Source organism: Dipodomys ordii, unplaced genomic scaffold (assembly GCF_000151885.1).
Source record: "Dipodomys ordii isolate 6190 unplaced genomic scaffold, Dord_2.0 Scaffold50, whole genome shotgun sequence".
Classification (NCBI taxonomy): Eukaryota; Metazoa; Chordata; class Mammalia; order Rodentia; family Heteromyidae; genus Dipodomys; species Dipodomys ordii.
The window spans coordinates 1,241,754-1,257,384 of NW_012267266.1; the positions used below are offsets into that span (position 1 = coordinate 1,241,754).

The window sequence follows — 15,631 nt, forward strand, 5'->3', positions numbered from 1 at the left end:
GCAGTTAGAGGGCGGGAAGAAGCCCACCGCATTGGGAAAATTGCTTTGGGGAAGGGGGGGGGAGGCGGGGCGCCGGGAGGTAAGGGTCAGGTCTCCAGATCTTAACGACAGAATCGCCCTGGGGGGGGGGGAGGGATGCAGGAGCCGGAAGGGGCCTCAGCCAGTCTCTGTCCACACCCAAGAAGTGGGTGGGGGAAGGGTGGGTCTACACTCCCGAAAGACAACTCTGGGAGCCAGATTCACTCAGCCACCCCCTCCCCGCCCACTTTGATATATACATTTTCTTAATTTTTGGCTAATGCAATTTGAAGGTCCCTATCCCACGACGTCCCGGGGCGCCACTGATTTAAAGGAGGAGAAGGTTCCCAGTAGGGTTCCTCCCGTTCCCTCCCTCCCCCCCCTTGCCTGCGGCAGCCAAAGATACAGTTAGGTGTGTCCTCCACTCTGCTCTGGACTGGGAGGCCGCAACGCCCCCCACCCTCTAGCGACACCGACGGTCCTGGCCTAGGCCCGCAGCGGCGTGAAGGTGGCCTTTACCTCCTCTCGCAGGCTGGGAGGGGGTGCAGCCCGCGCAGCTGAGCCAGCTGCAGTAGTCGCCGCCGCCCTCCATTCATTAAAAAGAAAAAAAAACACACACACACCAAAAAAAAAAAAGAAAGAAAAAAAAACCCCAACAACAACCTCCACCCCTCTTTGTAAAAGAACGACGGCCCCTGGAGGAGCAAGAACCAGCCCCAGCAATCACGGGTTAAGTTCTTTTCCGGCCCCCCATTCATAAAAAAAAAAAAAAGCGCAGCGCATGCGCGCACAGGGTCTCTTGTGCCCACCCATTCATAGAATCGCAGACGGCGCGCATGCGCACTGAGGCTCTCTTCCCTCCCATTCATAAAAAAGCCATTTTCCCAGGCAGTGGTTGCAACACCGCCGGGGAGGCAGCGAGCGGAGCTGACAGCGCGGAGTTGGCGCTGCGGAACCCAAGGAACCTTGCCGGTTCCTCTGACTGGCGTTTGCGAGTACAGCGGCGGCTGACCCGCCCGGGTTGGAGGGGTTTACCCGGACCGTGGAGCGATGCTTGTGATTCTGCAGCTCCTCAAAGTAAGTCTACGGCCGGTTTGGGGATCCGAAACTGCCCCTCAGGCTGAGGTAAATGGTGCGCTATTTCTAGCCGCGCCTCGGTGTTCCTTCCCTCGGCCCGAGCCTCCCGGAGTCTCTGCGGAGCGCCGCAGCTCCCTGGCGCCCTCGGGGTAAGGTGCTGGCGGTGTTCGCGCTCTGGCACCTCCGTGTCGGACCCCTGGGCACTGCCAAGCCTGTGTTCCCCGCCCTCTGCTACTCGGGAAGCCCCGTGCGTGTCCCGGGAGTTTGCCTCTGGCCTGGCCTCTTTTCCTTCTGCCACTACTCGCCTCGGGCGCTGGAACTGGAGGCTCTGGGTTTGGTCCGCAGCCACCGCTAGGTTCTGGGGTGGCGCCCTCGCCTTGGGCAATTCGCCCACCCTGAGGTTCCGTGCCCACCGTGCCAGCTTTGCCGTGGGTCTCCCCTACCCGCCGCAGCGGCCTATGCTCGACGTAGACGTCTCATTCCCTTTCTAGCCTGGACCGACTGGGTTTCTTCTTTCTGCTTCCCCTTCGATGGTCAGCGCGGAGCCGGCCAAGGACTGGGCATTTCTGCTCCTTCTCCTTGGCGAGGCGGCTCTTGGCAGTCTGACCTTTGCTCGGCTGCAGCATTCTAAGCTGTGCAACTACCTTGCAGTTCCCTTTTCCTTCCTCGGCCTCTGCGGGGTCCAAGGCTTCTCGGCCATCTCGTCCCTCTCCATCCCTGGGCATCGAACTGTGTCAGGCTCCAGGGCCCCTGGGCCTGGCTAGGGCTGTGGTGGGGGCTGAAGGTGCGTTTACATAACGCCGGGCGTGTGGGAGCTGGAGGAAGAGGTTGCCTGCGTAGGAGAGATAAGGCTCCTACTTTCCCTCCTTCCTTCTTGGTGGTACCAGGCTTGACAACACGGAGAGGCGAGGATAGAGAAGGTATGAACATTTTTGAATCTGTAAGGCCACGGGGGGCATTGGGGAGGGATGAGAGAGGATTTGGCCAGCCACGGCAGCTGGCGCTTGGCTCCATCACTGAGGCCAGGGCTGTGTCCAGTTCCCCCTCCATGCAGACGATCAAAAAGCATTTAGACAGTAGCTGCTCTTGTGCAAGATGACGGTTTCTCAATTCTTTTGGTTGGGGGCTGGGGGTTGTGGGTAGGGGAGGCAAAAGAGGTGGGAAATGGTTGCTTGGCTTGAAGAGCTGAAGGATGGAGCTATCCGTGGGCTTGAGAGTCTGGACGGCGAGCAGAGGGGAGAGCTGCTGATTGCCTTTCACAGCTGTTGACCGGGTGTCCATGTTACCAGGCTTGGGTTGAAGGCAGGAGGCCTCCTTATGGCGCAGAGAAGGCTCCCTGGTAACCCCTGCCATGGTGTGCTCCAAGGAAAGGGTAGATTCCCTGGGGTCTCCAGATCCAGTGGGAGCGCTCCCTCTTTTCTGCCTCGAAATTAGTGGCGTGATTCTCTCCATTGCCGGGGAGAGGTCAGGGAACCTGCAACGGTTGGAGGGATGGAAGCCAGCGTTGTCTGTCTGGTTAGCCGGCTGACCCAATGCTCTAACCCTTCCTGACCAGCCTCTTAGGGATACGAAGATGGAAGGTAAGAGACTCAGAGAGGTCAGGAAATAGAGGTTTATCAATCTCTTAATAAGGTCCCTCTGGCCTTAGGCCCTGCTCAATATTGCACTGGTAGATTTCACAATGTTTAGAGTTCTCCCAATCTTCACACAAATGGAACATAAACATCTAAAACTTTCAGCTTCTCGCCCTCCCCCAACCCCCATTAGTGTGGAGCCCTGGCCATCTAAGAAAGGAAGAGCTGTAGCCTAATCTCCCTCTCTTTCTCTGAAGGGTGAGAAAGCAGCAGAGATAGCCAGCCATTGAGAAATACGTTTCCTCTGTTTCCCATTCTTAGGGAAAGGTTTTCGAATGGTGGCTAGAACCTGGAGAGTTCTAACCTAATCCACACAACTGAGCAGTGTAGGGAGGGGGCATTATAGCACATTTCTGAAATACGGAGAGCACATATTGGCTAGCTAAGATGAAAGAAACTTTTAATGACACTAGTGGCCTTCCATTGTAGATTGTGAACTTGGGAGTCCACTCCCTTTCTTGTTGGATGGACATGGCCCTGCCCTTACTCTTCCTGTTCTTGCTCACTACCTTTCCCAGATTTCCTTTCACAGGAGCTTTGGTTGGGCCTAATGGGAAGAGACAACATGTAAGAGTAGATTAGTTCCAGACTAAACTTGGTCATTCTGGGCAAAGGTAGGCATTTTTTGGCCAGTTATCCTTCCAGAGCTGGTAAGAAATGGAACATTCTTCAAATCACCCTCCACCCAGTTCATACCCCCTGTCCACAGTTTAATGAGCTTGATATACTCTGATATTCTATGTTTGGCTAGCTTTTTTGAATAATACCAAATAATAAATGAAGCAAAATGTGAAAGCTATTTATGAAAAATGAAATTACTCACTGGTACTTTCTAACGTGGTCCTCGAAAGACCTGGGATTCAATACTTTTGGGTCACATACAGATATTTTAATTCCAGTTGTTGATGCTAACTTTTAATTCTAGTTGTTGGTGTCCCTTAGTGTTAGGTGGCATCTTCCAGCCCCAAGTTTTGGACTCCCTATCAGCGTTTGTGTGTGTGTGCACGCGGGTGTGTGCGCGTGCGCGCTCACATGCATAGGCACTGCGAGACTGCAAGAGTGTGCATCCAGTACTAAGACTTGTACTTGACCTAGGCACTGTTCTTTACCTTTTCACTCCAAGGCAGGTATCCAACCTGTATCACTTGAGCTATACTTTCACTTCTGGCTTTTTACTGTTATTTGGAGATAAGAGTCTCATGGACTTTTCCTGCCCATTACGTCTTTCTAACTATGATCCTCAGATCTCAGCTTCCTGGCTAAGGATTAGTCTTGAGTCACCAGTGTTGGGCAGCACTTTCCTTAAATCAGACCAGGAGAGGTCTGGATGTTAGTATGCAGGCCTTGGAATGAGCAGCCTTTTTTTAGGGAAGCTCAGAATGAAGAGTCGCAGCATTTGATTTGGTTCTGAATCTGGTGTTTTCTGGCCTCTACAGAGGTGAATGTTACCTTGTGGCCTGAGGGAGAATTCTGGATAAAGCTTCTGGATGTGCTTGAAAATTTCAGGCTTGGGATGTGGCTTGTTTGTTTTGCCAGTATTGGGGCTTGAACTCAGGCCCTGGGTGCTGACCCTGAGCTTTATTTATCTATTTATTTTGGCTCAAGTTTAGTGCTCTACCACTTGAGTATAGCTTCTTCTGGCTTTTTGGTAGTTATTTTGGAGATGAGAGTCTCACAGACTTTACTGCCCTGACTGGCTTTGAACCGCTATCCTCAGATCTCAGCCTCCTGAGTAGCTAAGATTACAGGTGTGAGCCACCAGGCACCCAGCTCACAGCAGGGATTTTAAAGGAGAATGACTAGAGTGGATCAAGTCCCATCTCATGGCCAACCTGGATTTTCCAAATAGAGGGAGAACAGATTCTCATTGGGATAGAATTTTACTATTGAAGATCAACATACATAAAACTGCTTCCTTCCTTCAGACCAAGCTAACAGCAAATGAGTGGCCACACAAACCCAATCAGAACAAAGTAACCTAGGGGCCAGCAAGGCTGCTTGTGAATTGCCAGTATTGAGGTGAGCTAGGAGAGGGCTGAGTTATAAGGGCAATTCTAATGAACACTGCAAGAGTTGTGGGGTGCTGTTAATGGGAAAGACTCAGGGTATTCTTGGCTCTTAGGGGTCTGGGGCCACCGTGCAGATCCGGACAGCTGACAAGGGGGGAATGTATCCGGGACATGTGGCTGGGCTTAAGAGGCTCCACGGTTCAGCTGTGATCATGATTGTTCTTTCCAAGGACAGGCCCTAGTCAGTGGAGGAAGCTGGGAGCTGGGGAGGGAGCACAGATGGGCCCTTTAGGGCAGGTGGCCACTTGCAGATGAGTGGATTCCCTTGTTGGGTAGTCTGTCTGTTTCAGACTGGGGGAAGGGGAAGTCATTTCCTGCCTTGTCCCAAGAGTAAGCTGAAATCGATTCTTGTCAGTTCATATCTTGGATTTCTTAGTGGAGAATAGAGAGACAAGATCTTGATGTCCATCTGTGGGAAGAATTCTTTCCAGCTAGGTGTCTGGTCCCAACGTACACTTTGATTGGCCCAGTAGTTAGTTACTCAGTGGTTACCAGTGGTTCTCTTCATTTCTCCCTCTTAGCTTCTGACCCCTCTTTCTGCTGCTTCTTGCAGACAATTGAGGGGGGGAGGGGTTATCCAGTGACAACAGAAAGTTGAAGCTGTTTAGGATAGTTCAAAGTCAAAGTACCTCAAGATTCCCACCTGTGGTGTGGTATGTTGAGGCTTTGGGATTTTAGCTGATGGGTTGGAAAAGAAGGAAAAGAAAAGGGCTGGTAAGTGGGCAAGTGATGATCTTTAGCAACCTATGTGTATGGCCAGACGTGATCTTAAGTGCCATGTTAGGAGCAGGAAGATAAGGGAGGAGGATGAATTCCCAGACAAATCCAGCTGCTCCAAGGCCTTCTTTTTCCATGTGGGCCATTCCCAGTAGATTGTCTTCTGGGTTTGGGAAAGGATGAGTCCCTGTCTTCATTTGCCCCTTTTTAATAGTCTCTTTAAGGCAATAAGTCATCATTTGGGTTGTAGCTTAATTAACTAAACTGGGATATTGTCACAAAGGACCAAGCAGGGTGGTAGAGAGTGGTGGGCGGGCTCTCTGGCAACGGGAGAGACCTCTATTCTGAGTTGTGAAAGGGTTAAACAATGCTTGCCTGAGACTGAATGGGGCAGTGCAGAAAATGCCCATTCATCCAGAGCCTCTTGCCAGTATGTCATTAGCCGACCTGTAGTTTTCATAGTACAATAGTCAGGTTTTCCCAGTATTTCTTGGCTGCTCTTTCTAGAATGAGTTAAGCAGAAGGGTGCAGGTGGGTAAGAAGCATCATCTACCCCAGTTTGGATATTTAACATGGCCCTTGACTTTTTTCAGTAAGTCCCTATATAGGTACAAGTGGTACTGGGGGTCAGACAAGGATGACTGCTCTAGGGTTTTTGAAATCCTGCTGAGTCAATATTGTGGGACTCCTTTCTTGTACCTGACACAGGTCTGTCCTAGAAACCTATCAATAAAGGTGCCCTAGGGACCTGAAAGTTCCACTTGATAGGTGGGAAGGTGAGGGGATTCCCAAAGTTTCCCTTTAAAGACTGCTTTGCAGTGGAATTCTACAAGTGAGAGACCAGTCTGATTTGAAGGACAAAATGTCAGAAGGGATGGCAAAGAAACCAGAAGTGAGAGTGAAGATAACTTGGGCTCTGAGTCTTCCTTAAGTGGCAGAAGTTACAAACATAGCCTTCATTTCCCTGCTGGTTGAGTGGCTCAGTCCCAAGGGTCTGGGGAGGAGGCTGTCTTTGGGCTGGTGGCACACTGAGGGAAACTGGCTCTGAAATTCTTGGCTCTGAAAATCATCGGTGCTTGTGTCCCTTCTCAGTAGTACCCAGGGTTATAGAGGCCTCTGTGCGAGCCAATCTCTGCCTCTGCTGTCTGGGATTCAATCCTGCTCCAGTGATCACTTGCTATCACTCTCCCATCCCTTGTGCTTTTGTTTCTCACTCTGCCAAATGGGTACTATCCTCCACGTTGATGGAAGGATTAAAGGAGAAAGCAAATCATTGTCAGCTTCTGTAGCAGAGTGGCACAAAGGGAAATGTTCCCTAAATATTAGCTGCTTCCATAATTATTCTTATTAGAAGGTTAAGTGGAGGTGAAAGTTCTCTTGCTTCCTACCAATCCATGTGCCACCACCTAAAATGTGGCAAAGGTGCTTCCTTAGCTAAGTGCAATGCTGGCTGCATTTTTGTCCAGAGCCTTCCAAATTGGCCATCAGGCTCTTCCCAACAGCCTGCATAGGAGACATAGTCTCCACTCCTGTTGCAGTTATAAATCTCTTCCTTCCCTGAAGGGGAAGCAGAGGTATATATTAAACTGCACTTAAGATCCACAGGAGGCTGGGAAGGTGGCTCAGTGGTAGAGTGCTTGCCTTGCATGCATGAAGCCCTGGGTTCGATTACTCAGCACCACATAAACAGAAAAAGCCCGAAGTAGTGCTATGGCTCAAGTGGTAAGAGTGCTAGCCCTGAGCACAGAGAAGCTCAAGGACAGTGCCCAGGCCCTTGAGTGCAAGCCCCAGGACTGGCAAAAAAAGATTCATAGGAGTTCTCAGCCTGGAGGGGTGGGCAGGTCTCAATGAGTGGAGGGTGATCTTTTAAGCCAACTGACACTTGGGTTGTTTTTTTGTTTTTGAGATACAGAGCTATGCTGAGGGTTTATCAAATAGGCAGCACCAGAAGTTGTTTTTTCTTCATCAGACAATCTCAATAAAGGTTCTTAGAGGGCTGTCCTGTGGAGGGTCTGTGTAGATTAGGCAACTGGCCTAATAGGCCCTGGGCCAGCCACTGGTTTTTGCTGAGCTGGTACCCAGAAGAAGCATTGTACAAGATGCCTTCTGCTGTGTCTCCCGAGGGAGCTGAGTCATTGTGGGCCAAGCTCCCACCCCCAACTACATGGCTGGCCTCACTTGCAGGTTCAGATGTTGACAGCTGCCTGTGGGAAGAGAGATGGGAACCTGCTAATACCAGGAACCCCAGTGCCTGCCGTGGCTGCTTCTTACCGGCTTCCTAGTGAGACTTTTCTAGGATTTGGGGAATCTGCCCACTGATTCCAGAGCCTGTTAACTCTGAGAATTGCCCCTGCTTCTTTGTTTCATTGGCTGGAAAAGTGGCTGTTTAAAGAGTCTCAGGTACTGAATTACTAAAGCAGAATGGATAGCCTGCTTGGGTGATAGAGAGTACCTTCACTTACCTTAGTCCTAGTTCTGAGACAAAAACCCTAGCTACTTGGGTAGCATATAGCTCCTTGAAACTGCCGCTGACATTTTGTTGGCAGGACCCACAGTGTTCCTAACTTGAGCATCTGCAATGAAAGACTTAAGTGGTCTTAGAGCAAGGATGAGCATTCTGGCTAAGGTACCTCCTGACTGTTGTCAGTCTTATCCGTGGCATTATTCATTCTTATTTGGGGGTGGGGGAATGTTGCTGGGACTTGAATCTAGGGCCTGGCCCTTGCTAGGCAAGCCCCCTTCCACTTGAGCCATGCTGCAACCTCAATTTTCCATTCTTGTACCACATCCCAGCTTTTTCTCTAGCCAAAGACCCCTCCCAGGACTGGGACCTGGGACTCCTAGCCCTGGTCTGTTTTTTTTTTTTTTAAGTAATGCCTTGGAACCCTCAGTATGTGGACAGAATGAGGAAGCATTCCTGGAACCCCTATACTTTTTACCTTCCTCTGTTAAGTTCTGACCACATGATCTTCACTAGAAGCCACCTTGGCAAATGAGTGAGTACTCATTGGTGGCAGACCTGCCAGATACTTAAGGTAAACTCTGGCACAAGGCAGGCTCTCAAATCACAGATGATGCTCAGGTTTCATCTGAAGAGAACTTTAGGCAAGAGCTGCCAACTAGGTAAAAGATGCGAAGACACTGTAAAGAACTCAGCACCTTTTAAGTAGGCAGAGCCTTGGGAGCAGAGCCAATGGTGGTGCCCCATGTGACAAGGAAACATCCATTGACTGTGTCTTAAGCCTTGTAAAAAACAACTTACTTTATTCTTTGCATTTAGCAATATAGATAATACACAGATAAGAGCCCTGTGGATAACTCCCCTCACCCTTAATGCTTTTCAGTATTTTTCATTTAGGTTAACTATCTAAGGAAGGTCTTCCCCAGCAATTTGAACTATTTCTGATCCAACTATTGTCTCCTAGCAGAGGAAATACAATATTTGAGTCCTAAGGATGAGTCCTAGGAGGCTAGTGACTGGAATATTGTGATGGGCCACTGGTGCCCAGAAATCTGGGGGTAAACTAGAGGTGGAAACCTTTGCTACGAGATGCACTTAACAGAGTCAGGGCAGGGGCAGTTCTTCTAATTATAGCATCATTAGCATCTTGAAAAAGCACTTAATGGCATCACCACCCAAAGCATATAACCCAGTGGTTTTGACTCCCCTTCCCACACACACACATACACACACAAAGACTGTCATCTTCCCCTTCTCCATCCTCCCTTCTCCAATCCCCTGGAGATATTTAGGTTTCAGGGTAGAATCTTCCTAGAGTCTAATCTTTTCCTTGGATTCCAAATTGTGTCCCCCTTGAGTGGAGGTCTTGGCCTTCTGCTGGTATTTCTTTAAATTGATCTCCATCCGAATTCCAAATGTAAAGGTCAGCAGGCAAGGAAATGGCACTTCTAATAGAAAACAATGTGCACTTTCTAAATTTGAACCAAGTCGTTTCCGCTCTTTGATTGAAGTGACTTCCTGGGGTTCGTGTCAGGCACTGCAGTTGAATCTCTGGCCGGATGCCAGCTTCAAATTGCACTCTCTCAGTGAAATTAGAAACTGATCCAGAGTTGGCTTCGCTATTCTAGTAAATAGCATTTAGGCTGAATGTTCAGCTCAGCACTTGGAAATAGGTGATGTGAGCGCCCCTTGAGAGGATTTCCCATCCAAGTCGTCAGAAGCTCACCTACCCAGTGGTTATTAGCTGCTAGAGGTTGCTGCACTTGGAAGTGGTAGTGATAAGTTAATATCCTGGATGTGCAGGCATCCCATGCAGCCCTTCCTTCTCTTCCGAATGTTTGGAATCAAGGCTTTTGTTTAGTTTATCCAACTGATAAACTCCATGGAGCACATGGGGCAATCCATGTTCACCACATTGTTGTTGGTACCCAGTACAATGCTTGGCACCGGGGCTTACAAGTTTTCAAGATATCTAAACTACTTTATGCTGAGGTCAGGATAAACTGTTTGAGTACTTGCTGTATGCCAGGAAATGTGCTATGCACCTGATATGTATAGTTTCATTCAACCCTTTTTACAGATGGAAAAAAGATGAGGCCTCAATAATACTCATTCATGCTACGTGCTGGCAGCCCACCTCTATTATAATCCTGTAAACAGGAGGCTGAAATAGTAGAATCCATGAGGATCCTTCCAGTCCAGCAGGAAAGTCTATGAAACTTGTATCTCTGACTAGCAAAAAAATAAAAATAAAAAAGGCTGACAATGGAGCCGTAGTTCAAGTGTTAGAGCATAGCCTTGGGCAAAAGTTTAGGGAGAGCTGGGTGTTGAGATTTGAGGATTGCAGTTCCAAACCAGTCCTGGCAGGAAAGTCTGAAAGACCCTTATCTTCTATAAACTACCCAAAAAAGCCAGACTTGGCACTGTGGCTTAAGTAGTAGACTGCTAGCGTTAAGCAAAAGAAGCTTAGGGATAGCACTTAGGCCTAGAGTTCAACCCCCAGGACCAGTGAAAAAAGTAAAAAAGGGAACCAGTACTCAGGCCTGGAGTTCAACCCCTAGTACTGGCAAAAACTAGCAATAGTGGGCCTTTTGTTTTGTTTTGTTTTGTTTGTAGTGTTGGGGAATCAAACCTAGGTCCTTGCTTATGCTAGGTAAACTAAGCTACATCCCCATCCCAAAGTGTTATTTCTATCAGTAGTATTACTGCTGTTATCAGGTTAATCATTTAACACCCTCTCACCAGATGGGATGTGTGTAGGGGTATATTAGGACTATATTAACATAACCACATTACTGATGCCTGGAACCCATTCTCTCTTCTCTTCCCTTCCCTCCCCCAGGATCCCTAGTAGCCTGTTTCTCCAAGCAGTCCAGGACCTCCAGCCTCATGGAGCCCCCGATCCCGCAGAGTGTCCCCTTGACTCCCAGCTCAGTCATGGTGCAGCCCCTTCTTGACAGCCGGATGCCCCACAGCCGGCTGCAGCACCCACTCACCATCCTACCCATTGACCAGATGAAGACCAGCCATGTGGAGAATGACTACATAGACAACCCTGGCCTGGCTCCCCCAACTGGTCCCAAGAGGACCAGGGGTGGTGGGGCCCTGGAACTGGCCCCCACACCTGCCCGCTGTGACCAGGATGTCACCCATCACTGGATCTCCTTCAGTGGGCGCCCCAGCTCTGTGAGCAGCAGCAGCAGCACCTCCTCTGACCAACGGCTCCTAGATCACATGGCTCCACCGCCTGTGGCTGAGCAGGCTTCACCTAGAGCTGTGCGTCTGCAGCCAAAGGTCGTCCACTGCAAGCCTCTGGACCTCAAGGGTCCAGCCCTCCCACCAGAGCTGGACAAGCACTTCTTGCTGTGTGAGGCCTGTGGGAAGTGTAAATGTAAGGAGTGTGCGTCCCCTCGGACGTTGCCCTCCTGCTGGGTCTGTAACCAGGAGTGCCTGTGTTCCGCCCAGACCTTGGTCAACTATGGCACCTGCATGTGCCTGGTGCAGGGCATCTTCTACCATTGCACCAATGAGGACGATGAGGGTTCCTGTGCTGATCATCCATGCTCCTGCTCCCGCTCCAACTGCTGTGCCCGCTGGTCTTTCATGGGTGCCCTCTCCGTGGTGCTGCCCTGCCTACTCTGTTATCTACCTGCCACAGGCTGCGTGAAGCTGGCCCAGCGTGGCTATGACCGCCTGCGCCGCCCGGGTTGCCGCTGCAAGCACACGAATAGCGTCATCTGTAAGACAGCCAGCGTGGATGCGGTGGCCAGCAGGCCTGACAAGCCTTTCTGACACTTCGGGTCGAAGCCTCGATGTTGCCCCTGGAAATGTGGGTCCCTCTTGCCAGCCTCCTGAGGCTGACCCTGCTCATCTGTTCTCCTCCCTCGATTGGGAAGAAGCAGGCAGAGACCACACCACCCACTCTCTGTTTTTCCCCCCAAAAGGATGAAGAAACACATGGGGACAGTGGGGGAATTCGGGGTCCTGGAACTTTGTGTCAAGTAGACCATGCAGAGTGTGATGAGGAGGGGGGGCGCGGGGAGGGGTTGTTGATTCTGTTTTAGAAGAGGGAGCACAGATGCGGACATAATCTTGGAAGTTGCAGCTGCTTGATGGCCTTCCCATCCTTTCTCCCACTCTGCGTTTGTCTTTGGCTTTCACAGGAGTTGGACTCCTGGGAGGAGTTGGCTAACTGAAGGCCAGGGTACTTTGAAGATGACCCTGGGATCCTGGACTTCTCTATCTTCTCCTCCATCCATGCCTAGTGTCCGCTGCCCCCCTGGGGAAGGTGAAGAGCATCCTAGGGGTCCCTACTGTATATACTTGGGAGCTGCTGAGAACAGAGGATAGCTGGTGAGTGGAAGCCTTGTTCCTGCGCCTGCCTTCCCAGAGCCAGTCACATGATGGATTTGGGAGCCACTGTGCAGTGATACCTTCCTCCCAGCCTGCTCATTAACTCGGGGGTGTTCTGCTCATCATCACACCGTCCTCTGATTTCTTGCCACCAAGTCACAGACTCGCCTGCCTGCTGTGTGTCCTGAGTTCTCTCTCCTCAAACATTCTTTCCAGAAACTTGATGGGCAGAGAAGGCCAGGATGGCACATGCGAGACCAAATATCATTTTGCCAATGAGTCTGGGGCTGTGGTCTCTGGATCCAGTCGTGATGTTTTTATAGAATAATTAAACCAGATGTTAACAGTGTTCTCAACATCCACAGTGATAATAACAACTTGCTTCCTTTTGGACCACCCCCAGGAAGGGCTGATTTCAAAATCTGGGGGCAAATAAACCTCAAGGAGCACAATTTCCCTGCCCACCAAGAAGAGTTGAACGGCGAAGAAGAGGCCGCGTCTCCCATTGGCAGAATGACAGCTGAGCCAAACTGGGCTGGGTTACCTTCTCTGATTCTGCTGCTTGCTGTCATAGCCTTTTGTGTATAGCGATGCATCTGTATCTTTATGTAAATAGAGATGATGAACAGAGTCTATTTTAGTGTGTTAGGAAGCCCTGGCGGCAGGGGGAGTCAGAAAAGCTTGAGAGGGTGGGGAAATGATTCTCCAGGGGCCACTAAGATTGAGCCCTGCTTTTGTGCACAGCACACACTTCCCCCAACAGCCCCCAAAGACGTAGCAACTCTTTCTCTCAAGGTGCTAAAGGACTCAGAAAGTGCAGCACGTCCAGTGGGTAGGTACTTGTTGCATGCAAAAGCTGTAATGTGTCTGGTCCTTTCCCCTAACCCTTATGTGAGGTTTTTGCTTTGTGTGGTAGTGTCCCTCTCCTCTAATGAGAGGAAGTGGCCTGGGTCAGAAAACATGGCCCAGGTGAAATGGGGAGCAATTAGGCAGAGCATAGCATTTTGATTTGAGCTGTCTCCAGGAAGGAGGCCAGGCCAAGGAGGCAGGTAGCTGTAAGTGGTATGTACCTAATGCTTCTCAAGGACACTCCTCCCCATACTTTCTTGGAAGCTAGAAGTAACATCTTATGATTTAGGATAAATTAATTGTAACCATAGATATTTATTGATTGGAGGAAGGGAGGGTCTTATTATTTTTGGCTTTATTTATGTAACATTTGCTGGTTTGTAAAAGGCAAGTACAAAATAATGCATCTTCAGTCTCTAAAGCTAATTCATATAGCTACCCTGGCCACAGATGGTGATGGATGTATAGATGATTCTCGCACAAATAGGAGGGAATGGTAGAAAAACACATTTCAGCCAACCACTTTTACACTAATTGAATGTATTGGAAATGTACTGAAGGGGGCTGGAGATGTTTTCCTTAGATGAGGTGTGCAGATGTGCCCCCCTCCAAATGATAGCACGCATGTGTGTGCACTCTTTTCCAGAAGGCCTTGGAATATTGCCCAGGGCCCTCCCTCAAATCATCTCCAGGAAATTTGATACAGTGGCAAGTTACACTTTCGTGATTTTGATCTACATAACTATTCTATGGAGAATTGATTTATATAAGCTGTGTTGCACACGTTGCACATGATACACACACACAACACACACACACACAGACCCTCTACCAGTAGACCCTCTTTCCTAGTAGAGGCCTCCTGAACCCTGACTTTTTGTGTACATAGTTGTAAACACGGATTTTTGTGGGTTTTGGTTTGCTTTTTTATTTTCCTCTCCCACCTGTTTGACTTGCATTTAACCTGCCAGATGTCTGCAGAACTCTTCCCCAAGAATCACCTTGGTACCCACATGCTCTGTGGTAAGAGAAGGAGTGAAGCAAGCATCCTTTCTTCTCCAGCTCTGTTGGGTAGCATGCTCCTTCAGCATTATGGTTTGGTTTTGTTTTTTTCTCTCTGGCTCCTTGACAAAAGAGGAAGAGGCCCTGTAGGCCCTCTATTCCTTCCCATGAGTCGCCGAGGGAACAAGTACGCAGAAACAGGACACATTTCTGTAGATACTTCTGGCTGGCTGGCTGTTTTCCTGTCACCTGCAGCTTGCTTGGCTGGGTTATGCTTATGTCGAAAAGTCAGCTAGTTCCTGCTTCTCTGCAGTCCTGGGGTTGGTGGTAGTTGTGCCTGGGGCTGATAATAGTTTTTGGTTCTCACCCCACCAGTGGTGAGTTTGGGGAGGCCAATAGTTCCGTGAGCCCCCTGGGGACTGGGTCCAAGCTAACAAAGGCTTCCCTGGTAAATGACAGGGTGTACAACGGAGGCACTCCTCAGAGACTCCAGAAGGAAGACCAGTCCCTATTGGGAATGGACCCTTTGAACCCAGGTGGCTGCCACCTTGAAGCATCACATTCTCCTGTGCTGCCCCAGGAAGTGTCTGGTGGTGTGCTGGCAGCACAACTTAGTACTGCCCATCACTAGGGCACTCCGTCGGCAAGCTCCACCAGCTTTCTGGCTCATGCCTTTGGTGAGCATTTCCCTGTCCTCTCTGCTTACTGTCATAGTGGAAGTCAAACCTTGCGTTGCCATTTTTTTTTTTTTTTTTTTGCTGTGGGTAACTGCGTGCGATGTCTTATATTGCTTTTCCTTCTCCTTGTCCTACAGTTTGGTTTCGTGTTACAAAAGGTAAAGTTTTTTTCCAGCTCCCTTGCCCTCACATTCCTATTTTATTTTCACCTTTCACTATAGTTCCCCTGTTACCCCACCACAAAAGTTACCACAGAAGGTTTCCTTTGTATAGAATATTTATTTTGAAGCTCTATTTTAATAGTATTTATTTTAGAAAGTCTACTATTGTAAGAGTTCTTCTGTTTGTGAAGAAAAAAAACAAGTTAAAACTGAATGTACTGATCTAGAAAATATCTATAAATATATATTGTTAAATATATACAGATCTGCTGTTTTCTCGTGTGTTTGCGTGTTTTACTCTGGTGATAACCCCCAGCAAAGTCCTAGGGATGTTAAAAAACCAAAACCAAACCCAACAACAAAAATAAACTGGGCTAACGGCAGACCCTTGTTCCCACTCTAGGATGACCTAAGACTATTGAAGGAAAACTATTGGGAAGCTAAATACCACTTCCTAATATTAGGTGCTGTATGCTCTTCCTGGGTCAGCTATTGCCTCCAATGAATGTAACACAGATAAAGCTTGAGAACTAGGAAGAGCTAGAGGTAGAAAATAGTAGTGATCGGTCTGTCTTCTAAAATTTTTGTAATTCTTTCTTGGTACCCCCAAATC

The 15,631-nt window shown here is 49.1% G+C and overlaps 1 protein-coding gene across 1 annotated transcript; it reads left to right on the forward strand.

The window, feature by feature from the left end:
- The first annotated feature begins 902 nt into the window (after nucleotides 1–902).
- Nucleotides 903–15,277, forward strand: Spry4 (sprouty homolog 4 (Drosophila)). Its single transcript, XM_013020269.1, has 2 exons — nucleotides 903–1,095; nucleotides 10,819–15,277. Exon 2 carries the CDS (start codon nucleotides 10,866–10,868, stop codon nucleotides 11,766–11,768), a length of 903 nt encoding a protein of 300 aa, XP_012875723.1. The 5' UTR covers nucleotides 903–1,095; nucleotides 10,819–10,865; the 3' UTR covers nucleotides 11,769–15,277.
- The last annotated feature ends 354 nt before the right edge of the window (nucleotides 15,278–15,631 follow it).

Excerpts from the sequence above, each read along its gene's own strand:
- Spry4 (XM_013020269.1), top strand. The coding sequence starts at position 10,866 with ATGGAGCCCCCGATCCCGCAGAGTGTCCCCTTGACTCCCAGCTCAGTC.